Here is a 23,383-nt window from a genome sequence, read left to right as displayed (position 1 = left end):
TTGCATCACTATCCAAATTACAATTTGCATGTATGTATGCATGTTTTTTAGCACCGGTAGTAGATAATAAATTTCACGTGGAAAGATCTGTGCAAACAGCAAAGGCACGACGTAAATTGCTTCTCTATACAGAATTGACCAATTGGGACTTTTATAACTTTTTTTTGCCTTGAATGAGCCATCCCCTTTCCCAATACATCTACTCATTTGTTTTCTCGAGAAAATCTAGAGACAGTATAAAGATCCCCGACGAAATTTCTTAATTAAGGTACTCTTTTGTTTCTGAAAACTCTGTAAAACTCACTAATAAGTCACTCTCTAAAAATTACTCCATTTAGTTATTAATTTCTATACAACCATTGGACTAGGTTTTGCGTTGACTTGTGCATGCATATTAGTTAAATAATCTAATTATACGTAGTCCGCCAGATATACGACTGTAAGACCATGTATATTGTATACTTTTATATATGAAATGTAATTAAATGTAATCAAATAATTGAAGGGCCGTTAAGATAAGTCAGAGGATCATGGAAACAAGGCTTCATGGACATGTCCCTAATTAACACATGGTGTGTCAACATCTATGCGGTTGTTGAGAATCCAATACTTTAATCGGCCGTAGATCTTGAGCTACGTAACCAAATCTCTGGTCAGACTTTTATCTGTTGCATACTCAAGAGATATACATCTCAGCAAGCGTCTTATGAAACTCTTTTTACCAAAAAATTAGAGAAAGAGTAAGAACTCTCTGTAAGAACTCTCTGTAAGAACTCTCTGTTTCCAAGCATACATATAGACACCCACTCACTGACCCACACAATCTATCTTCAGCCTCACACTATCTAGATATAAACGTGTTGCACGTTTTTTTTTTTTTTGGAAATTCCACGTGACGCACGCTCTTCATTAACCCTTTTTAGATATACAGTATTAGGTTTTTCATATATTTGTTTCGTCCTCTTCGTTCAAATGTAGTTGTTGAAATAAACTACCTAATATGGTACTGATGATTAATTTGATCAATTATGAGAGAGAGAACGTCTTTGGTCTAATTACATCATTAGCTACGTCATTCTCTCGTAGGATGGTCTTCTTTATAAGTTATAACATTGGACAAAGGTTGTGTTAGAAAGTAGCCAACATCCTACTTTTCAACTTCCTTTCGTACCAAGAAGATCTCAATCGGAGAAAAGATCATAATCAATGGCGGATTCGAGTGGAGTCGTCATTCCAATTATAGACTTGAAAGATGTTTCTGATAAGTGCTTGAATCAAAAAATCCGTGAAGCAAGTGAGAAATGGGGATGTTTCATGGTGACAAACCATGGAGTTCCACTGTCTTTGATGGCTGAGATGAAGAAGAATGTTAGAGATCTCCATGAACTTCCATGTGAGGTGAAAAGACGAAACATCGATGTGATACTAGGAACCGGTTACAAGCCTCGAAGTGATTTGAATCCTTTGTATGAATCATTTGGTCTGTTTGACATGGCATCTCCTCAAGCTGTCAATCACTTTTGTGACCAACTTGATGCCTCTACGGATCAAAGGTTTCTTCTGTACTCACCTCTTCATTTATACATATCGTTGTTATTGATTGCACACAAGGCCACCCAAAGTTATTGTGATGGAACTTTGATTTTTATATTTTGGTTGTTGCAGAGAGATTATGCTTAAGTATGGAAAAGCTATTGATGGTCTTGCAAGGGAACTAGCAAGGAGATTAGCGGAGAGTTACGGAGTAAAGGATTCACATTTTTTTAGAGGATGGCCGAGCCAGTTTCGGATGAACAAATATCATTTTAAACCGGAAACAGTTGGAAGACTTGGTGTGTCTTTACACACAGATCCTGGTTTCTTGACCATTCTCCAAGGTGATGAGAATGTTGGTGGGTTTGAAGTCATGGACAACTCTTCAGGATCTTTTGTCCCCGTAAGCACGTTGCCGAACACGCTTCTTATCAACCTTGGTGACATGGCTACGGTGAGTTCAAAAATGTGTATACCTAGAAAAATCTAACCCATGAAATTAAACGCACAAGTCTTGTTGGTTTTTTTCTCTGACAGATTTGGAGCAATGGGAGGTTGTGCAATGTGAAGCACAGAGTGAAATGCATAGACGCAAAAGTGAGGATTTCTATATCCTCATTCCTGTTAGGACCAGTGGATAGTGATCTCGAAGCTCCTGATGAGTTTGTGGATGCTGATCATCCAAGACTATACAAGCCTATCAGCGACGTAGGACTAAAAAAGATTAGACTGAGCAAGGATCTGCATGCTGGCGAATCTCTCAAGTTTATAACCATAAAAGACTTAAACGACTCAACGATAGATTAAAGGCGGCTGTAATACTACCGATCGTGAACTGTCCTCAAATATTGTTCCCTACCCCTAGTAAGACAAATAAAGATGCATCTTCATCATAATTTTGTTGCTTAGTAATTTGTTTTTTAAGTTATATTGTACAGTATACGAATAATTATGGGAAAGATTAAAGAAGCTGTTAAATCTATATTCATACAAATATAGTTTTAAGGCTGGGCCCAGTGCCCGCTTAACAGGGAGGGCGGGCAGTGCGACCGCCCCGAGTACATAAATTAAAGAGGCATATACGTATAAGAAAAGGGGCACAAAAAAAAATGTGTAAGTTAAAATTGTACAAAAAAAAAACTTTGTAAGCTAGAAAGGGGCACAAAAAAAATTTGTAAGCTAAAAGATATAAAAAAATTTGTAAGCTAAAAAGAGACAAAAAAAAAATTTGTAAGTTAAAGAGGCAAAAAAAAAACTTTATAAACTAGAAAGAGGCACAAAAAAAAAGTTTATAAGCTAGAAAGGGGCACAAAAAAAATTTATATGAACCAAAGAAAGCTAAAAAAAATCAGTAAATTTTTCTATAGGTTAAGGGGCATTTTTTTTAGTTTGCCCAGGGACATGTAATATGTTTAAGCCGGGCCGTGCATTCACAATGACAGAGACAGACTATATTCAATTATTCATACATTGCATAGTGGATATGGTTTTCAGATCATATCATAAAATCACAGCCTTTAAACTCTCTCGCAATCATCGCCAATTAACCCATTACGTACATGGAGATAGTCCATTCACATCGATAATTGGGTACAATATTAAATCAATTTAACTTTGTGTAAAAGATAAAAGATAATCAATAGTTCAGGGGCTTATTTGCAATTCTGTAGAAGTAAAGTAGGATACTGAATAAAACGTGTGCTAGTCACGTGCTCATCTTTCTACTTGTGGGAAAATAGAAGTGACTCGCGATCTGACTCACTGATTTTGCAAATCGTCGTCGCGTCGTTGAAATTAGTCGGCAACTTCGCCGAGATCAGAGAGAAATTGAAATACGGCGATGTACGATACCATCTCACCATTGTCGCGAAACTGAAGTTACACAAATTTTGGGCAACGAAGATGGAGAGTAACAGTTACAGTTCTCCGATCATCTGGGTAATCAAATACCTTAACCCCAAGGCTCCGATCTTTGTAAGTCTGGATTGAGAGATGTGACCAAAACAGCTATTAAGTTTAGGTGTTCTTGATATTTTAGTTTATTGTGATTCTAAATTCAGGTAACAGTTTCTCTCTTTGTGTACAAGATACAATCCAAAGCCAATGATGAACATAACATAACAAAAGAAGATGAAGCTAACGTTACTATCAAAATTCATCTGAGACATCAACTACCTTAAGACCTGTGGTCCAATCCTCACAATACCTAACAAAAGGGGAGATTTTGATTGCCTTGGCTTGACAACCATGGAGAGGAGCTCTAAGAAAACAAGGCTCCATCGACATGGCCCTAACACATGGTGGATCAGGAGCTCTGCGGTTCCTTGGTTCGTAGAGTATCCATGGCTTTAACCCTCCAAGACCTTGAGCTACATATCCAAAGGTAGACCTTGTGCTTGTGACAAGTTTATCAGTTAGGCTTAGGAGGTAGATTTCGGCAAGCGCCTTTTGGTCATGAACCTTCTTGTCTGTTTGTTGAACTTTTTCTCCACTTGGCTGATAAACTTCAATGATCTCTCCTGTCCAACTTGGTCGTTCCAAATACATGTTCTGTAGTTTATCAGAGTACTCTGGATGCAGAGATGTGACCAGCACAGCTTTAAGCTTTGGGCTTGTTGATGATGTGTTAGTGACTTGTGATTCTCGTGTGGCCAATTCAGGCAGAAGTTTCTCTCTTTGTGTACAGGATAGGATCTGATCCATCACGTGCTTAAAATATCCAGCGGGTTTGCTAAACACTCGTATTTGAATCCCAAGTCTCTCATCTGCTCTAGATAAGTATGCATTGTAGGACCTAGTGATCATACCCCAGACTTGGTTTGTTGGGTGAAAAAGATACCGAGCCAAATGATGAAAGACGGTATCTTTCTGTGGGAATAGCTTAATGAGTTCGTCTTGGAAACTTGGGATCAACCATAGAGATGGAACAAAGTAAAGGTTGGATTTGACGACAAGCCAAGGGACTTTGCCAAGGAAAGCTTGATCTCCTTCACAGAAGAACATCTTATCATGATCCCTGGAATCATGGAAAATATCAAGATAAAGATGTGACGGTATTGTGGTTGTGTTAATGGCATGATTCTTCAACATTGTCCCGTAACAACGCGGGTGTGTCCGGTTGAAGCTATCTAACTGATCCGTCAATGGAAAATCCAGAGGAAGTAGCCAGGAAGACTCCGGAAAAGGCTCGCAGAAGAGGTCAGGAATATCATTCCGTTGGTCAACAAGAACGACTCTCTCTGTCAAGAGAGCATAGAGGAAGACAGAGACCAGAGAAAGCATTCTGTTTCCCAGCCCAAACATAGGCATCCACACTACATAACGACACTCATGATCACCAGAGCTTCTTACATAGTTGTTACCAAGCTGCTCTGTAGCTCTCTTGTAAGCCTTTGTGCCAGGACCGCAATGCTTGTGAAGTATCTCGTAACTTCTTAGCTTAGCAACAAGATATTTCGATGGTTTGTATGGTGAAGGTTTGCGCAAAGACGGCTGCTGATACCTACTCAAGCAAGATTTCTCATCAAACTCTGTGGCAAGAAGCCCTCCTAGCAGTTTATCCCTCGGTTGTTTAGAACCTTTTTTTTAAGAAGATGATAGAGAGAGAAGATGAGTGAGATTTTTGTTTCTGCTGAAGTAAATTAACCCATAAAAAGATGAATGGTCTTGTTACCTGCATTGAATGTAAAATCAGACTTGTCGCGGTTGAAGATGTTGGAGGATGATAGTAGTAGCAACACCAAGCTAAGTACTAAGGACGTGGTGATTGTTATCGTTAACTTCATACCGGAGACAAGTCTGATTGAGATGATTTCTTCCTGTTTTCCACTTTGTTGCACGTATGATGTTAATACTGATTATGGTTTGAGGATGAAAGAGATGGAAATGAAATATGTTATGAGACTATCAAGAGGTGAAGGAAATGAAAACTAATAGGTTTGCTTCTAATTATCTTACTAATATATATCTTAAATACTGCAAAGAGATATTTCTTAGGTTTGTTATTCTTATTTTTTCTTAAACAAATCTTAATTTGAGAAAAAAAAAAACAAATTTTAATAATACTAAAAATGTTTTGAAAGAGAATCTCACAATTTATGATTCAATAATATGTTTCCATAGTACTTTTTGTAAGTATCTGTTTTCATAATAGTGAAATGCTCTTAATTATTAACTTTATATTTATGGAATAAAATATGCAAATCTGTGTTGAATAAAAATACAAAATTAAAACATAAGTAGATGAGAATTAATAATACAGCAAAGGTTAAAATTATATAAATTAGCTACCATGAAACCAAAATTAATAATTTTTCTGAAAAGATTCGAATTCAAAATATTTCATGAAGGTCTGTCTGTCAGAGAAGCCTGTGATCTGCGGGATCAACTAGCTTAAGGCCTGTGATCCGATCCTCACAATACTTAACAAAAGGGGTGGTCTTCACTTTCTTAGCTTGACAACCATACAGTGGAGCTCTAAGGAAACATGGCTCCATCGACACGGCTCGAACACATGGTGGGTCAGGAGCTGTGTGGTTCTTTGGCTTGTAGAGTATCCATGGCTTTAATCCTCCAAGACCTTGAGCAACGTATCCGAACGTAGATGAGTCGCTCGTGACAATGTAGTCCATTAAACTTAGAAGATATATCTCAGCGAGTGCCTTTTGGTCGTGAAGCTTCTTGTCTGTTTGCTGATACATTTCTTGGCTTGGTTGGTAAACTTGTATCATCTCTCCTGTTGAACTCGGACCTTCCCAGTACATACTCCTTAGTTTCTCCGAGTACTCTGGGTAAAGAGATGTGACAAGAACAGCTTTGAGTTTTGGGCTTCTTGATGTATTAGTGACGATGACTTGTGGTTCTGAAGCAAACACTTCCGGTAATAGTTTCTCTCTTTGTGCACAAGCTAGGATTTGGTTCATGACGTGCTGGAAATATCCAGCCGGCTTGCTAAACACGCGTACTTGAATCCCGAGTCTCTCGTCCGCTCTTGATAAATAAGTATTGTAGGATCTTGTGATCATACCCCAAACTTGGTTTGTGGGGTGAATTAGATAGCGAGCCAGATGGTGAAAGACTGTTTCTTTCTGTGGGAATAGCTTGCTTAGTTCGGTTTGGAAACTAGGGATCAGCCATAAAGATGGAATAAAGTAAAGGTTTGTGTTGAAGACCAACCAGGGGACTTGCATGATGAGACTTTGATCTCTTTCACAAAAGAACATCTTATCATGATCCTCGTAATCATGAATAAGATAGAAACAAAGGTACGAGGGAATGATGCTTTCTATCGTAGTGAAGTTCATGGCATGATTCTTCAACATTGTTCCATAACAACGTGAATCTTCCTTGTTGAAGCTATCTAGCTGATCTGTGAGTGGGAAATCCAAAGGGAGTAGCCATGAAGTACCCGGAAAAGGCTCACAGAAGAGATCACTTATGTCCTTGCGTTGGTCAACAAGCATGACTCTCTCAGTCAAGAGAGCGTAGAGGAAGACAGAGGCAAGAGTAAGTATTCTGTTTCCAAGCCCGTAAACAGCAATCCACACAATGTATCTGCATTCACCAACAGATTTGCTTGAATAATTCTCGTATCTACCATCATGACGACCAAGATTCTCTGTTGCTTTCTTGTAAGCTTTTGTGCCTGGACCGCAACGCTTGTGAAGCTTCTCATAGCTTCTAAGCTTAGAGATAAGATATTTGGATGGTTTGTATGGTGAAGGCTTGCGATACAAGGAAGACTGATACCTACTCAAGCAAGAATCTTCATCAAACTCTTCAGTAAGCAGCCCTCCTAACAGTTTATCCCTCGGTTTTCCGGAACCTATTACAGGAACATGAAGTATACTAAGCCAAAGGAGCATTTCTTGAGTAAACAAGACCAAAAAAGATGAATGATGTTACCATTGGTTGTAGCATTATGAAACTGGTGGTTGAAGATGTTGAAAAATGATAGTAACATCAACGACCAAAATAGTAAGAAAGAGATTACCATGAGCCTCATCTTCAAGTGATTTGAAAGACCTGAAATGAGATTAACCCTCGGATTCTAATTTTGGCTAAAAACCTTGCTACTTTAGTAGTATAGATATAAATGTTTTATGCATACTATAACCGTAGGTGGTGGTGGACACAACATTGATGGTGAAGCTTCTTATCTCTTCTGTTAATACAGTCTGATCTGTCATAGGGTGTGGGACTGGAAGTGAAGTGACCTGCCTCTCCTTCTTTGGCCGTACAATCTTGATCTTGAGAAGTCGGTACAGTTAGTGGTACCACCGGTTTAACAGGTTTCGGATGATCCTTTTCTTGCTTTGTCGTTTCTAAAACGAATTGAAGGAAATGGTTCTCTGCCTAGTCTCCAAGCTTATGCAGCTGTGATCAGAATCGTTTGTGGTTGTGGTTTGGATCAGAAGTTGGATCCTTTTTTTGTGGGATTCATTAGTAAAGGAGATGAGGGACGTGGTTTCACTGTCATGGATTTGTTTAATGCCATTGGAGAAGCAGAAGAGGAGGGAGAAGGGTCATTGCTGTTGTTGAGGAGCCTCTCCAGTGCCTTTGTTAAAGCTTATTCTAATCTTGAGATGTTTGACAAAGCTATCGATACATTCTTCCAGACTAGTCCCTTAGGATGTGGTCCAGATATAAAAGCATTGAATTTGATGATGAACCGTATGATTGCTTCTGGAAAATACAGTCTGGCGGTGGCTAGTTTCTTGCAGATAGAGCGGCTGGGTTTGGATGTGGATGCGCATAGTTATGTGCTTATGGTTCAAGCATTGCATAGAAACGAGGATATAAAAGGACTAGAGAAGTTTCTTAGAAGACTGTTTGACTCTGAGACGAGGAAGCCTTGTCTGTTTTATATGACTTTCATTGAAGGACTCTGTTTAAATAACATGTCAGGTATAGCTTGTCTTCTACTCCAACTACTGAGGGAAGCGAATATTCTGGTGGATAAGAGTGATCTTGGAATTTCATATCACAAAGTGGTCCGTGGTTTATGTAATGAGATGAATATAGAAGATGCTGAAAAAGTTGTTCTTGACATGGAGGAACTTGAGATTGATCCGCATGTCTATGTTTACTCTGCGATCATTGAAGGACATCGCAAGAATATGAATATAAATATACCTAGAGCTTTGGATGTTTTTTGTAAAATGATGGAGAAAAATGTAAGAATAAATCGTGTGATTGTAAGCTCAGTCCTTCAGTGCATTTGTCAGATGGGAAAGTTCTCGGAAGCTTATTTTTGATTTGAAAAGTTTAGAGAGATGAACATCTCTCTTGATAGGGTTTGCTACAATGTCGCATTTGATGCTTTGGGAAAGCTTGGCAAAGTAGAGGAAGCTATTAAGTTGTTTCGAGAGATGACGGGTAAAGGAATAGCTCCTGACGTCATCAACTACACGACTTTGATAGGTGGTTTCTGTCTACAAGGTAAATGTTTTGAGGCCTCTCATTTGATGACTGAAATGGAAACAACAGGTAAAAAACCTGATTGTCTTGCATACAGTGTTCTTGCCGGTGGATTAGCTAGGAACGACCTTGCAGAAAAGGCACGCGAAACTCTAAAACGGATGGAAGATTGTGGTGTAAACCCCACTTCCGTTACACACAGCATGGTCATTGAAGGCTCCTTTGCTGCTGGTAGAATAGACAAGGCTGAAGCTTTCTACAAGAGTTTGAAACATCCATCTCGGGAAAACGATGTAAGTATGGTAAAAGGTTATATTGAAGCTGGCTGTCTTGATCAGGCCTTTGAACGAGTCAGTACACTAGAATTCCCTCTTCCCAAGAATGTATATTTCACACTATTCACTAGTCTTTGCGCCAACAATGATTATATCGGCAAAGCTCGAGACTTACTACGTCGAATGTCAAAACTTGGAGTTGAGCCTGGGAAGTGCATGTATGGAAGGTTAATTGGTGCTTGGTGTCGAGTTAATAATGTGAGAAAAGCCCAGAAGCTTTTTGAAACATTAGTTACCAAAGAGATTATCCCTGATTTGTTCACTTACACAATCATGATTAACACCTATTGCCGGTTAAACGAGTTAGAGCAAGCCTATGCTCTTTTTCAAGACATGAAGAGGAAAAATGTCAAACCTGATGTGGTAACATACACAGTTTTGCTCAATAATATGCCACACTTGGATATGAAGATGGAAATGGAAGCCTTTGTTGTTAAACCAGACGTTGTCTACTACACGGTATTGATTGATCAGCAGTGCAAGATTCCGGATCTTCAAAAGGCGGAAAAGATCTTTGATGAAATGATAGGTAGTGGATTGGAGCCTGATGCTATGCCTTACACAGCACTAATAGCTTGTTGTTTTAGGAATGGATCTGTACATAAGGCGGTCACACTTATGCAAGAGATGTCGGAAAAGAAGATTGAGCCAACTGAAACTTCCGTGTTTATAGTTCACTATGCTAGATTAATGGCCAAGATACTTCGTAGAAGATGATCCAAAAATTTATGAAGAGAGATTATATCTAGAAGGTCAAGAAACACGGTTACATGTATTAAGAATAGAGTTCTTTATCAGTTGACAAGACATTTGGTTCTGCATCACCCGTATATGAGGATGTGAGCTCTCTGTTCATGTCAATGCACTTCTTCTTCGGGAAAGAAAAAAGGACCGAGATGGGACCGCTGCGTTTCGCCGTTTCCTATGGAGCTTGAGAACAGAGGAAACATAAAGGTAGAAACTTTGCTTATCACAGAGAATCTTGTTCCTAGAGACTTAACCAGTTCTATGTTTTTAACATTTGGTAAATGATGTTTTTGATTCGTATACTATTGAATGTGAGAATATTTTGATTCCTAATCCACAACACTACCCGATGCAGGGATTCAGGTAAGCATGATAAAATCACCAAGAAGGACGAGGTATCAGATGCTCTGAAACAGAGGATTTTCAAAGGTGGCTGACACCTAGGATCGGAGGATGTAAACGACAAAGCCTTACTGACTTTGATTCGTAAGTAAATGTAAATGTTTTTAAAATTGTTTCTGTGCATTAACATACTAATACAGAGTATGTAACTGTAAACTTTAAAGTGTTAAGAAATTCCATTAACCATTCCAACATGATTCCTGTTTATTTGTGTATATATAATTAGACACTAAATGATATAATTATTGACGACTCTAAAAAAAAGATAAAAACTTTGATTGTTACATTACATACAATCAGAAGAATTCATCAAAGATTCTCTGTTTTAGTAACTCACAATCCAATAGAAGCAGCTATAGTAAAATAAGATCTATAACTCATCAAATAGCTTAAGCCCATCGTTCCCACGATCCTCACAATGCCTTACAAAAGGAACTACCTTCCCTGAGTCAGTTCCCCAATCGGCTTCACATCCATGAGACGGAGGAGTAAGGTGACAAGGGTCCATCGACGTGGATCGAATACACGGAGGATTAGGAGCTGTTGGACCTGTTGGCTGATAGAGTAACCATGGCTTTAACCCTCCAAGACTATGAGCAACATATCCAAATGTAGACCTTGCGCTTGTGACAATGTTATCAGTTAGACTTAGAAGATACATCTCGGCGAGAGCCTTTTGGTCGTGAAGCTTCTTGTCTGTTTGTTGAACCCTTTCTCCACTTGGCTGATAAACTTCAATTATCTCTCCTGTTGAAGTCGGTCTTTCCCAATACATGTTCTTTAAGTTGTCAGAGTACTCTGGATACAACGATGTGACAAGAACAGCCTTAAGTTTCTGTCTTTGCGAGATATTGACTTTTGGTTCTTCTTGTGCAGCTGCCTCAGGTAAGAGTTTCTCTCTTTGTACACAAGAGACAACCTGATCCATAACATGCTGAAAGTATCCAGGTCGATCGCTGAAGATCCGTACTTGAATCCCGAGCGTCTCGTCTGCTCTTGATAAGTAAGCATTGTAGGATCTTGTGATCAAGCCCCAAACTTGGTTAGTGGGGTGAAAAAGATACCGAGCCAGATGGTGAAAGACTGCTTCTTTCTGCGGGAACATCTTCATTAGTTCGGTTTGGAAAGTTGGATTCAACCATAGAGAAGGAACAAAGTAGACGTTGGCTTTGACAATCAACCAAGGGACTTTGTCGACTAAAGACTGATCCTTTTGGCAGAAGAACATCTTGTCATTGTCTCTTGAATCATGAAGAATGTGAAGATACAGATGCGGCGGGATCAAAGTCGAGTTGATGGCATGATTGTTCAACATTGTTCCGTAACAACGAGAGTATCTCATGTTGTAGCCGTTGATCTGTTTCATCAATGGGAATTCAAGAGGAAGCAACCATGAGGTACCTGGAAACGGCTCGCAGAAGAGATCACTTATATCTTTGCTTTGATCAACAAGAACGACTCTCTCAGTCAACATAGCGTAGAGGAAGACAGAGGCAAGAGTAAGTATTCTGTTCCCAAGACCGTAAACCGCAACCCACACGATGTATCTGCATTCACCAACAGATTTTTCTGCATAATTCTCATCATCATGACCAAGAATCTCTGTTGCTTTCTTGTAAGCATCTGTGCCAGGACCGCAACGCTTGTGAAGCTTCTCGTAGTTTCTAAGCTTAGAGATGAGGTACTCAGAAGGCTTGTACGGTGAAGGCTTGCGGTACAACAAAGATTGTTGATACCTACTCTGGCAAGAACCTTCATCGAAATCAGCGGTTAAAAGCCCTCCGATCAGTTTATCCCTCGGTGTTTCAGGTTCCTTTGAATCTGTTAACAAGAACTATAAAGTCAAAAAGAGTAATTCTCTCTAGTTACACCAAAAATGTGGTTTTATTTACCGTTGGATGTAGCAACAAGAAGCTGGCTGTTGAAGTTGGTTGAGGATGATAACAACACTACAGACCAAATTAGTAAGCCACTACTAATGACTGCTAGCAGAAACTTCATCTTCGAACCCAAACTGCTGAAAACTTCGCCGGAGATCTGAAATTTTTGATACATGTTGACTTAAAAGAGTTTGATCAGTTATAACAAAGAGATGATTCAAAAAGAGTTATATATCTAGCGTGAGTTCAACTTCTGATTCTTAACTAAAGGTGAAGAAACAATGTCGTAATCTGTATAATGCAAAGTGTTTTGAATATTCTAATAGGTCATTGTTAAGTTGTGACGATCAACGAACTTCGTAACGTGACTCCACATTTGTTTAATATTTATATAATATAAAAGTCTTTGATCTTCGATTTATGTGACTCATCATCAAGCTGTGTAGTATTATTAACATGAAGGAAGGAATAAGCAACAAGCCTCATAATGTTGAGAACTTGGAATGTAAACCATACATCACATGTCACGTATTAGTTTGTGAATTTGACTAATCATATTCTATTATTTCGTCTATGGAAATAAGATTAATCAGATCCGGAAGTTCGCGTTGTTGACTACGAAGAAATAATAAAGAAAAGTAAACAAATTCGATTTTTATTATACATCTTATTGATTGATAAAGCCAATCCCTAGCTTCCTAAAACAGCCTAATTATGTAACTTTTTACTCCCTTAATGTTTGTTTAGCTAAGCAAGTCGGGTTTCTTATAGAAAACTTATTGCAACTACTAAACGACTGTTTTTTTTCCTAATGAAAACGTATGTAATATGGGGAATTAAGTCGGTCAATTGTTAAAACGTATGGAAATTAAATAAGTTTGTAACAGCTAAACTCAAAATTAAGAGATAAACAGCCTATCCCCGACCTTTCACTAAACCAAACCAAAATCAATGATTAAACCAGCCTAAACCAAGGAACCAAAATCAACATCAGTGACATAAAGGTTTTTTTAGAGGATGAATGTTCAACATGTATAACTGGAAAACTGTTTTGAGATCACTAATCAAAAGATCGTATTAAGACCACTGAATCATACATAAGATTTATTATTTTATCACATGAAATTTTGTTCATATTTTTGATATACCTAAAATTAAAGTATATATTGATGAATGTGTACATAAAATATGAACAGAAAAATTGTATATAAATTTGTAACGTACCTTGCATTGAGTTGATGATGGTTGAGCTGGTCTTTGACAATGTGTTTGTTCTTTAACATAAGGATCGGATGGTTTTTTGGTGTCCATACTGTTTATCAAACTATAAAAATCAAAAACACATATAACTTAAGGAATATTTGTGAAGAAAAGGAACACAGTTTTTGAGGTAAAGCAACCAAAGAAGAAATCAAAATCGATCAAGACGAAAGAAGAAACATTAAGAAAAGAAACCCAAAAAAAAAAACCGAAACAAAGAAAAAGAAGAAAGTGAAAAGAAGATACAAAAGAAAAACAGAGGATTTCGTTTTTTTTTTTCAGCAAAAAAAAAGAGAGAGTAATAATATTAAAAAACGTTCATATGTATAAAAAAAAAAGTGATAAGGTTATGTCTTTATAATTATTTCCATATTTGTGTAGTTTATATATATTTAGGTCAATAGTCATAAGAAGATATTATTTGGTTTCCCAAAAAAAGCTTAATAGTTCAAAGTTAACATGGAAAATAATCTTTGAACATTAAATTTTGTGATATGCAGTAACTTTTGAATAGGTAAGAAAACATTGACTCTGTAATAGGAAATGATAATTTTCTTATTTTCAGCACACATATGTATATATATATATATATAATATCTAAAATTAGATTATAAATTTCAATTTCTGACACATGTTACCGCCCAACTTTATAATTATTTGTCATTCTTAATTTATTAAGTTTTTTCAAATAACTTTTTTATTAAATTAAACTAGGTACTAACCCGCGGAAAATCGCGAATTGATTTTCTTTGATAAAAATTTATAATAATTTACTTTGTTATTATGTTATTTATTAATTTTTAAAATCTAAGTTGTTAAACGGAACTGATATAGATTTTATTCGATTAGATTTTTGATAAAAAAAAATAACCTGTTCTGGTAAAAAAAATTGATAAAATTTGTAGTTGTAGATTTTATTAAATTAGATTTTTAAAATTTTAGCTGTTAATTTTTTAATAATTATTATTTTTCAAGTATAAATTAGTTTAGATTCTAATAAATTTTATTTACTTTTGTAGATTTTATTTAATTTGATATGTCTACAATTTTTTTGTTTATTAGTAATTAATACAGATTAGTTAATTAATTAAATTTTTCTAATAGCAATTAAATATAATTTTTTACACATTTAAGATTAGTTTCATATTTGTACTTCTCAATTAATATAGTAGGATAATTAATATTAATTTTTACGACATGTTATGACATCAAGATATAATTAAACAACTATAAAAATCCTATAATTGCTTTTAAAAAATAGTAAATTTCAACATAAAAGGTTTTACCACAGTATTTTAACTGATATGCAAAATTAAATATCCAATAAAAGTAGGGAGTGTTTTTTCTTTTCTTTTTAACCTAAGTTTCTCCAAATCACTGTAAATGCTCTGTTTTCTCCTCTTCTCCAAATAGGTTAGGTTAGCTGACAAAAGAATAATTCAACGGAGGCGAGCTTCTCTTCATCACTCGCGAGTTAACTCATCGATTCCATAACTTCCTTTGTTAGATTATCCAAAACTATCTTTAGGGTAGTGGTTGAGTTTTCAAGAACAAAGACTTTGAGCTCAAGAATCCGACAGAGAAGGTCCTGTTCGGTTGAAATTGCAGTAGCCATGATTTATTTCAAAGTTTTGATTCTTACAACATCTGTATACATTTGCCTTTACACAAATAAATCATAACTCATCAAAGATCCTCTGTTTTAATTTGTAAAACTAAATCTATAACTCATCTTTGGTATCACCAACTAGCTTAAGCCCATAGTGTCTAAGATCCTCACAATATCTTACAAAAGGAACGATTTTTGCTGTGTTAATACCCTTTTTGGCTCCACATCCATGAGCCGGAGGGGTAAGGAAACAAGGCTCCATGGACACACCACGACCACATGGTGGATCAGGAGTTTTGAACTTCTTTGGTGTGTAGAGTATCCATGGCTTTAACCCTCCAAGACCTTGAGCTACATATCCAAATGTAGACCAAGCGCTTGTGACAAGCTTATCAGTTAAGCTTAGGAGGTACATCTCTGCTAGAGCCTTTTGGTCGTGAAGTTTCTTGTCTGTTTGCTGAAACCTTTCTCCACTTGGCTGATAAACTTTTACTATCTCTCCTGTTGAAGTCGGTCGTTCCCAATACATGTTCTTTAGGTTGTTAGAGTATCCTGGATTCAGAGATGTGACCAGGACAGCTTTAAGTTTTGGGGGTTTTGTTGTATTTGTTACTTGTGATTCTTCTTGTGCAGCTGTTTCAGGTAAAAGTTTCTCTCTTTGTGTACAGGCTACGATCTGGTTCATTACGTGCTGGAAATATTTAGTTTGTCTGCTGAAGACCCTTACTTGAATCCCAAGTATCTCGTCTGCTCTTGATAAGTATGCATTATAGGATCTAGTGACCATACCCCAAACTTGGTTTGTTGGGTGAAATAGGTACCGAGCCAAGTGGTAGAATACGGTATCTTTCTGCGGGAACAGCTTGATTAGTTCGGGTTGGAAACTAGGGTTTAACCATAGAGATGGGATAAAGTAAAGATTGGATTTGACAACCAGCCAAGGGACTTTGTCGACTAAAGAATGATCCTTTTGGCAGAAGAATCTCTGGTCTTGATCCCTGTAATCATGGAGAAGATGAAGATAAAGATGCGATGGGATTGTAGTTGAGTTAATGGTATGATTCTTCAACATTGTTCCGTGACAACGTGAGTATTCCCGGTCGAAGCTATCTATCTTACCCATCAATGGAAAATCAAGAGGGAGTAACCATGAAGTACCAGGAAAAGGCTCACAGAAGAGATCACTTATGTCCTTGCGTTGGTCCACAAGAATGATTCTGTCTGTCAAGAGAGCATAGAGGAAGACAGAAGCAAGAGTGAGTATTCTGTTTCCAAGCCCATAAACAGCAACCCACACAATATATTTGCATTCACCAACAGATTTATCTCCAACATTCATATTATGATCATGACCAAGCTTCTTTGTTGCTATCTTGTAAGCATCTGTGCCTGGACCGCAACGCTTGTGAAGCATCTCATAGTTTCTAAGTTTAGAGACAAGGTATTGAGAAGTGTTGTAAGGCGAAGGTTTGCGATACAAGGAAGACTGATACCTACTCAAACAAGAATCTTCATCGAAATCAGCCGTTAAAAGCCCTCCTAACAGTTTATCCCTCGGTTTTACGGAAACCTTTGAAGATACTGCAAGAAAATGAAATATTAAGTCAAAAAGGATGATTTCTGAATAAGAAAGTCAAAATATGAATGATCATACCGTTGACTGTCGTAGCACCAAGAAGCTGGTGTTTGAAGATGTTGGAGAAGGATAATAACATCAACGACCAAAGTAGTAAGCAAGTCAAGATTGTTGTTATCATGAGCTTCATCTTCATACCGAGAGACCAGGAAACCTTCACCGGATATATATTGATAGTAGTTTCAATTATTGTTAGGAGTTTATAAGTTATCAAAGAGTTTACAACTCTTACAATGACCAAGTCAAAGAAACTTGTAAGTTTATAAATATCCTAAATGTGTTGCGCTGTGAAAATTGAAGAACTCCGAAAGTGACCCCAACAATTTTATAGTGTGATTTGCTTAATATAATTTACATGTATTTCCATTTATTACAATTAAAAAATTGATGTTGGTGTTTGTACTCAAATTAAAAAATGGCAAATAAGAGAGTTGTGTGTTAATCAGCAACAAGCAATTGATGTTGAAATCTCAACAAAACAATAATACAATATTATATATATATATATATATATATATATATATATATATATATGTCATGGAGCAGCATTTTCTGAACTGTTTTGTGGACAAATTCAATTTGGTTGATATGAATAACCTGTACCTTCAACGGTTCAACAAAAGTTTCAATCCGGTTTTGGACATGTTGATGTATATTGTCATCTATGGGTCATCTCATCTAATACTATTATCAAAGATAAATCTGGATGATCTCTTTTCACCTTTTTGCTATAAATCTCCCTCCCAACAAACAAAACCTTTTCCACTCTTTCTAACAATAACAAAAATAGTATGGAAAAAGAGTTAAAAAGATGGTGGAAGTAGACATATTTAAGCCTGATTTTGGTGAGAACTAGGAGGAATAAAACAAAAGAAACTAAACAAATTTGACTATTTCGTATGGACTATCTAATGGCGTAGAAAGACACACGGAGACGAACACGATTCTTACACAACACACTACTCATGCCTAGGCTACAGACACAAATTTCACCTAAGTGTTAGTACAAAATCTAAACTTAAAAATAATCATAATCTCATAAAACAATTATTTTTGGAATATTTTCAAAATTAGTTTTTCTTTTGGTAAAGATATTTTTTGTAATCCTTTCATAATTTATATCGAAGCAAAATTAACAAATAAACAAATAAATTTTAATTCCTGTATTAGACAATGTAGTTTTTTAACATAAAAATAAAAAAATAAAAAAATAAAATTAACAAATAAATAAATACTGTAAAGTGTGAAAAAAGTGAAGATCACAAAGAAAGGGTTTTTGAGGGGTTTTAACATAAAGAAAAGACTTTTTCGATTTCACATTGGCTAGGCTGTAAGAGTCGGCGGCGGCACCGAGAGAGAGAAACCTCAAAACCCTCAAAACACATCTGAATCCCCCAATTCCCACAAGATCCGATCTTTGTAGACAAAAGAATGGGAATCATATCATCCACAGATCCAAAGACGGAGACTTCAGAGCCCAAATCTCAAACCAACGAAGCTCCGTCAGAGAAACTGACTCCATCGGAGGAACAAGGGAAAGATCAGTCATCCCCGTCGGAGAAACTTGGAGACTCATCAACTGTCTGGAAAGATCCAGAAGAAGGAGCTGGAGGAGATGCAGAGGGTGATGAAGAAGAGGAAGGAGAGTGTGGGTTTTGCTTGTTTATGAAAGGAGGAGGCTGCAAAGACTCGTTTGTTGCTTGGGAAGAGTGTGTGGAGTCAGCTGAGAAGAACAAGGAAGATATTGTTACCAAGTGTATGGAAGTCACCTCGTTGCTTAAGAAGTGTATGGATGAACATTCTGATTACTATCAGCCGATTCTTGCTGCTGAGAAAGCTGCTGAAGCAGAGGTGAAGAAAGAGCTCGAAGCTGAGAAGAAGAAGGAAGAAGTAGAGAAGATCTCGGAAGAGGAGGTGGCTGCGATGAAGCAAGCTCAAGGGTGATTTGAGTGAGGATTTAGGTAAATTTTTTTCATCTAAATGTTCAAAATATTGGAGTTTGGGGATAAAAATTGCTTGTTAGGAACAGAGGAAATTACTTATAATGATCGACCATTTTGATGGTTTAAGTTTCTTCTCTAATTGAATATGCCATTTTGTATGCGAATAAGTTGATTGATTGAGTTCATCTGAATGAATACTCCCTTCTTTTTTTTAGATGATTCCAGAGAGGTTTTTGTTCCCTAAAGGTCATTACTTTGTTGATCCCATGAATGTTTCAGTTGATTCAATAGATATTTTGCTTTAAAGGTCATTACTTTGTTGATACCCATGAATGTTTCAATGATTATTTGTGGTTTGCTTTAGCTATTTCTTCACTTGAATGTGATTTGTTGCTTCTGACACAGTTAAAGGTCAGACCTTTTTGTAGTGGTAAGCTTCTGGTTCCAACATTTTCTAGTTTGTTTGAAGATTTACTTTTGTTGTTGTTGTTGTTGTTGTTGTTTGACTAAGTGATTAAGATACACTAGCATTTCTTTCTCACTTCAATTCATTATCGATCATGTTCTGTTTGGTTGAAGTCTCCTCGAAGATGAGAATCTTTACAAATTCCAGGTTTGCCCTGGCATGTATCGTTTGTAGGGAGATATGAAACATTGCACAACTTCATATCTGTTATCAGCCTCCATACATGACCATATTGTTTTTATTGCTTACCATGCTATTTATATGTTTAATTAAGCTTTCGGCAATCATGTTTAGAAAGAGCTTAGTTGTCAGCAGCCAAGCCAAGTGTGACTAACATTTAGCACTAGCTTAGTTGTTAGCAGCCAAGTATGACTGACATTTAGCACTGCCTTGATCATTTATAGCCTTATAGGGTTGGATCTGAAGGGTTTTTTTTTTTTTTTTTGCTTGGAATGAGAGAATTCAAAGGCCAGCATTGTCTCTGCATGATTTTCAAGTTACATGAATCTCAAATTCTGTCTTGTGAGTATGTTTTGAAAATATATGATCCGTGTGACAAAAGCCTTTTTCGACTATTCTTGTTCAATGTATATTTTGGTTGGAAACTATAAGTACGAATAGCAAAGTTGAGTAGAATGAATCATACTATACCGTAATGAAGAGTTTAAAGATTATGTTCTTTACACGATTCACCACAATCGAACGAGAATTTTGTGTTATATATGCAATTGATAATCTAAAAAGTTTGATGGGTGGCTTGGTAGATTAAAGTATTAAGTATCCTCGGTCTTCTGAAACTTCTATTAGTCTTAATATTCATCTTACAAGAAAGTGAAATATTAAGGAGCCACCCAGTAAGTGTATTAAGGAGCCACCAAATTTTATTGTACGTAGACACAGATAGAAACATAAGTATGTATTTCTAACAAGTATGAAGAAAATGAACAATTGTGTCTGTGTGTTAAGATTTGGCCGTGTCAGGGTACTAACCGTATTTTCAATATAGGAGTCATATCCAAAAGAATTATGTGAAGGAATTGTAATTATCAAATATTTAAAAAAAAATTGTAATTATCAAATTCCTATGTATATTGTGATTAACAAATCTCCTATTTGTATTGTACTTATCAAATCCCTATAGTGTATATATATTGTAATATTCTCATCTAATGAACTAATTTGTATGTAGGGCAATCGTTATCTCTAAATTGTATCATTCACAAACATATTTCAACCTAAATCCATAACATCCGATCTCTCTCACGGCCGGCATGGGGATAACGTCATCCAGGGATCTGAATCAAGAGAATTCCGATCCCAAATCTCAAAAAATTCCAGTCCAGTCAGAGAAAGTAGGAGATTCGTCAAGTACTCTTTGGAAAGATCAATTACAAGTGTTCATGAAGGGAGGTGCGTGGATGCAAGGAAACATATTGGACTTTTCAAGATTGCGTGGACAACGCTGAGAAGACGAATAAGGAACCTATCTCTACGTGTTATCCGATGTTGCAGAAGTGCATGGAGGCTTACTCTGATTACTATCACCCCTTTCTCGATGCGATGGAAAGTGCTGGAAAACTGATGATGAAGGATTTCTCGCCGTCAACTGTTTCGCGAGATTCAGTGGAATCCCCAAATCAGTTGAAGGCAAAAGAGGAAGAGGAAGAAAAGTTGGTTTTTGGGGTTTATGAGAGAAGGTGGTTGCAAGGAACCATTTAGAGCTTGGGAAGATTGCTTTGATGAAGCTGACAAGAACAAGGAAGATGTCGTCCTTAAGTGTGTGGGAGTTTTTACGAAGATGACCAAGTGTATGGATGCTCACTCTGATTACTATCATCCTTTACTCGCGTCCAAGAAAGCTGCAGAAGAACACATGGAGAATGAGCTCAAGCCTTTCTCTCGGAAACAAGTTGAGGGGGTGTTTGGGTGGATTTACGCATTTGTTATGGTTCCCTTAAATAATTTTTTGTTGAAAAAATGAATACTCTTCATTTTTATATGATTCCATAAATAATTTTCTCTAAATTTATTATTACTTTGTTGATGTCCATGAATGTTTCCGTCAACAAATCTTCTCCTCTTTTTGTGGTTTCCTTAGCTATTTTTCCATTTGAATGTGATTTGTTGCTTCTGAAACAGAAAAGGAAATGTCAGATCTTTTTGTTCTTAATTAGTGATTTGTCTTTTCCAGCATTTTCTATATTGTCTTACATCATGTTGTTTCACTTTGTGCTTAGGATACACTAGCGCTAATCATCTTGCTTCACTTGTGAAGAGGAAAAAAAATGCTAGTGTGGTTTTGTTGGGTGTAAAGTCTCCTCTAAGCCTGCCTTATGTATATGCCATGGATTGAGATATTAATTAGTTTTAAGTTATGTTTTAAATATTAGTTTTAATTATTTCTGATCTTTTAATCGAAATTTTACTAAAGACTTTCTACTTCATCGTCGACCCGATGTTAATTTGTACAAGTCGACGTCTATTACTCTATTAGTGTTGCACAAATTTTTGTTAATCAGAAACAATTAAACGTGAAGCTCCCTTTGTAATATTTATTATGTCGAGCTTATGGAAGATAATGGCAAGTATGTTTCTATCCACAGTTGCACTTCTCCTTGACTTTCCATTAATTCAAGAAAACACACAATTAATCAGAGAAAAAAAAAAAAAAAAAAGGAAAAGTTTTTGTTTTTGGAAACTTTTCCGTACTAAATAAATTAAAAACTTATGCAGAGACAATACTGGCTTGAAAGATTAGTTGAGTTAAACACTTATGCTGAGACATGATCACATCTGCATAAGTTTTTTTTTTTTACTTTAGTTAGGAAAGGTTTCCAAATCAAATTAAAAACCCTCGTCTTTTTTTTTGTTCCTTGAGCTTGTGAAAAGGTTTAGTTTTGGAAACTTTTCCTAACTATAATAAAAATAAAAAAAATTTGAACATGTGGATTTTCTTAAGCTATGTGGATAAAAATATTTTCCTGACTAAATGACATTGAATATCGTCGTCAGGACTAATCTGATTAGAAGATGTGTCACAAAATAAAATAGGTACGTATCGTTCTTCGTTCATATTTTGAGTACTGAAAAACATTTTAAAAAAAAGTTTTGTGTATTTTCTGAATTACGCAAAAATAGGGGTTGTATTTTTTTTAATGAATTTCTCCTCATATTTTGCTTGGTATAAATCAAAATTTGTTTCCTCGTTTCGATCAGTTTCAACTGATTCAGTTATTACAATATTATTTATAGTTTTGGATTCTAAAAAATTTATATATACCAAATTGTGGTTATTTTATTATATAAAAAACTTATATAGATATATTTTTCCCGTGCATTGGTTTATTTCTATTTAGTATAATTAACACTTCTTTTCTAATTTTAATCATTTAGAGCTTATTAATTAACTTCTTTTCATCAATTTTATAAACTGAGTTTTCCTGAAAATTAAATATATATTTTTAAAAATGTAAAGCCGGTGCTTATATGCATGGGTTAATTTGCGTGAGAAGGAACTACTTCCCTCCATAATCTATATAAACCCCTCTTAAGCATAATTTTGTACCTTGGCTCTCTAAAACTCACACAATTTCCCGTAAGCAAAAAAAACGCAGAACCATGGCGAGCGAAGACTGGACGGAGTTGATCATCCGATTCTCAATGAAGCTGCTGAGTGAAGATGGTAAGTTTAAGTGTTTCATGAATCGGAGTAGTACGTAGAATCTTGGGATCTTTCTTCCCATCGTTGATTTATTATATAAAAAACCACAAGTCTCTCGCCACATCACGGTGGGAGATATTTGTCAAGAGCTCTGAGTCAATCGTCATCTTCATCCAAGAGACAAGCAAAGCATTGATCGTTAGCCAATCTTCCAGATCCGGTGAACCCGCTTGTGGTTGAGGAATGGTTCCATCAAGGAAACCAAACTTCTTTCGTGAACGCAAGGCTGTCTTGAAACCACACGCCCATTCATCATAATTGTTTGTCTTCAAAATCGGATGGGAGATCACAGCTCCAGAATTGTCAGCCGCCGTCAAATCATACGGCGAGATCGTCCTTCTCACCTCAGCCACTACCGGAGGCGCTTGAGCAACAGTCACAATCGGAGGTGCTTGAGTTTCAGCCATTACTTGACAGTGAATTTAGCAAAGA

General features: G+C 36.4%; 6 protein-coding genes, 1 long non-coding RNA gene and 3 pseudogenes across 10 annotated transcripts; 6 read left to right on the top strand and 4 right to left on the bottom strand.

The window, feature by feature from the left end:
- Positions 1 to 966: 966 nt before the first annotated feature.
- LOC104755703 (2-oxoglutarate-dependent dioxygenase DAO-like) lies at positions 967 to 2,521 on the top strand. The gene is made up of 3 exons (XM_010478140.3): positions 967 to 1,553; positions 1,666 to 1,987; positions 2,071 to 2,521. Exons 1-3 carry the CDS (start codon positions 1,207 to 1,209, stop codon positions 2,338 to 2,340), a joined length of 939 nt encoding a protein of 312 aa, XP_010476442.1. The 5' UTR covers positions 967 to 1,206; the 3' UTR covers positions 2,341 to 2,521.
- A 739-nt stretch (positions 2,522 to 3,260) lies between these two features.
- Positions 3,261 to 5,439, top strand: LOC147923354 (uncharacterized). Of its 2 annotated transcripts, XR_015587376.1 has the most exons (3): positions 3,379 to 3,507; positions 3,594 to 3,916; positions 4,220 to 5,439. It is a non-coding gene; the product is annotated as an uncharacterized LOC147923354 (long non-coding RNA). The 2 variants fall into 2 exon arrangements; XR_015587375.1 differs by lacking the exon at positions 4,220 to 5,439 and having other exon boundaries at positions 3,261 to 3,507; positions 3,594 to 4,043.
- LOC104759214 (putative fucosyltransferase 9) lies at positions 3,682 to 5,342 on the bottom strand. 2 transcript variants are annotated; one of them, XM_087496306.1, is made up of 2 exons: positions 5,180 to 5,342; positions 3,682 to 5,111 (listed from the first exon to the last, which is right to left on the bottom strand). In XM_087496306.1, the coding sequence occupies exons 1-2, from the start codon at positions 5,316 to 5,318 to the stop codon at positions 3,682 to 3,684; spliced, it is 1,569 nt and encodes a 522-aa protein (XP_087352432.1). In that variant the 5' UTR covers positions 5,319 to 5,342. The 2 variants fall into 2 exon arrangements, with proteins under 2 accessions (XP_087352432.1, XP_087352431.1); XM_087496305.1 differs by having other exon boundaries at positions 5,207 to 5,318.
- Positions 5,440 to 5,691: 252 nt separating the features above from the next.
- On the bottom strand, positions 5,692 to 7,537 carry LOC104759213 (putative fucosyltransferase 8). Its single transcript, XM_010482167.3, has 2 exons — positions 7,438 to 7,537; positions 5,692 to 7,357 (listed from the first exon to the last, which is right to left on the bottom strand). The coding sequence occupies exons 1-2, from the start codon at positions 7,535 to 7,537 to the stop codon at positions 5,892 to 5,894; spliced, it is 1,566 nt and encodes a 521-aa protein (XP_010480469.3). The 3' UTR covers positions 5,692 to 5,891.
- A 137-nt stretch (positions 7,538 to 7,674) lies between these two features.
- LOC104759212 (putative pentatricopeptide repeat-containing protein At1g13800 pseudogene) lies at positions 7,675 to 8,697 on the top strand (annotated as a pseudogene).
- LOC147923353 (putative pentatricopeptide repeat-containing protein At1g13800 pseudogene) lies at positions 7,829 to 10,631 on the top strand (annotated as a pseudogene). The gene is made up of 2 exons (XR_015585744.1): positions 7,829 to 10,241; positions 10,390 to 10,631. The product of XR_015585744.1 is annotated as a putative pentatricopeptide repeat-containing protein At1g13800 pseudogene (transcript).
- A 27-nt stretch (positions 10,632 to 10,658) lies between these two features.
- LOC104755702 (fucosyltransferase 6-like) lies at positions 10,659 to 14,124 on the bottom strand. Its single transcript, XM_010478139.3, has 3 exons — positions 13,541 to 14,124; positions 12,329 to 12,473; positions 10,659 to 12,257 (listed from the first exon to the last, which is right to left on the bottom strand). Exons 1-3 carry the CDS (start codon positions 13,625 to 13,627, stop codon positions 10,807 to 10,809), a joined length of 1,683 nt encoding a protein of 560 aa, XP_010476441.1. The 5' UTR covers positions 13,628 to 14,124; the 3' UTR covers positions 10,659 to 10,806.
- A 1,043-nt stretch (positions 14,125 to 15,167) lies between these two features.
- Positions 15,168 to 17,038, bottom strand: LOC104755701 (putative fucosyltransferase 7). Its single transcript, XM_010478138.2, has 2 exons — positions 16,840 to 17,038; positions 15,168 to 16,766 (listed from the first exon to the last, which is right to left on the bottom strand). The coding sequence occupies exons 1-2, from the start codon at positions 16,955 to 16,957 to the stop codon at positions 15,298 to 15,300; spliced, it is 1,587 nt and encodes a 528-aa protein (XP_010476440.1). The 5' UTR covers positions 16,958 to 17,038; the 3' UTR covers positions 15,168 to 15,297.
- Positions 17,039 to 18,081: 1,043 nt separating this feature from the next.
- Positions 18,082 to 18,978, top strand: LOC104755700 (uncharacterized). Its single transcript, XM_010478137.3, has one exon. It carries the CDS (start codon positions 18,253 to 18,255, stop codon positions 18,763 to 18,765), a length of 513 nt encoding a protein of 170 aa, XP_010476439.1. The 5' UTR covers positions 18,082 to 18,252; the 3' UTR covers positions 18,766 to 18,978.
- Positions 18,979 to 20,587: 1,609 nt separating this feature from the next.
- On the top strand, positions 20,588 to 21,262 carry LOC147923352 (uncharacterized; annotated as a pseudogene).
- Positions 21,263 to 23,383: the final 2,121 nt, after the last annotated feature.

Source organism: Camelina sativa, chromosome 17, assembly GCF_030686135.1.
Source record: "Camelina sativa cultivar CO46 ecotype springtype chromosome 17, ASM3068613v1".
Taxonomy (NCBI): domain Eukaryota; kingdom Viridiplantae; phylum Streptophyta; class Magnoliopsida; order Brassicales; family Brassicaceae; genus Camelina; species Camelina sativa.
Note: the sequence above shows the minus strand (reverse complement) of the source record. Positions and strands in the feature narration are given on the sequence as shown.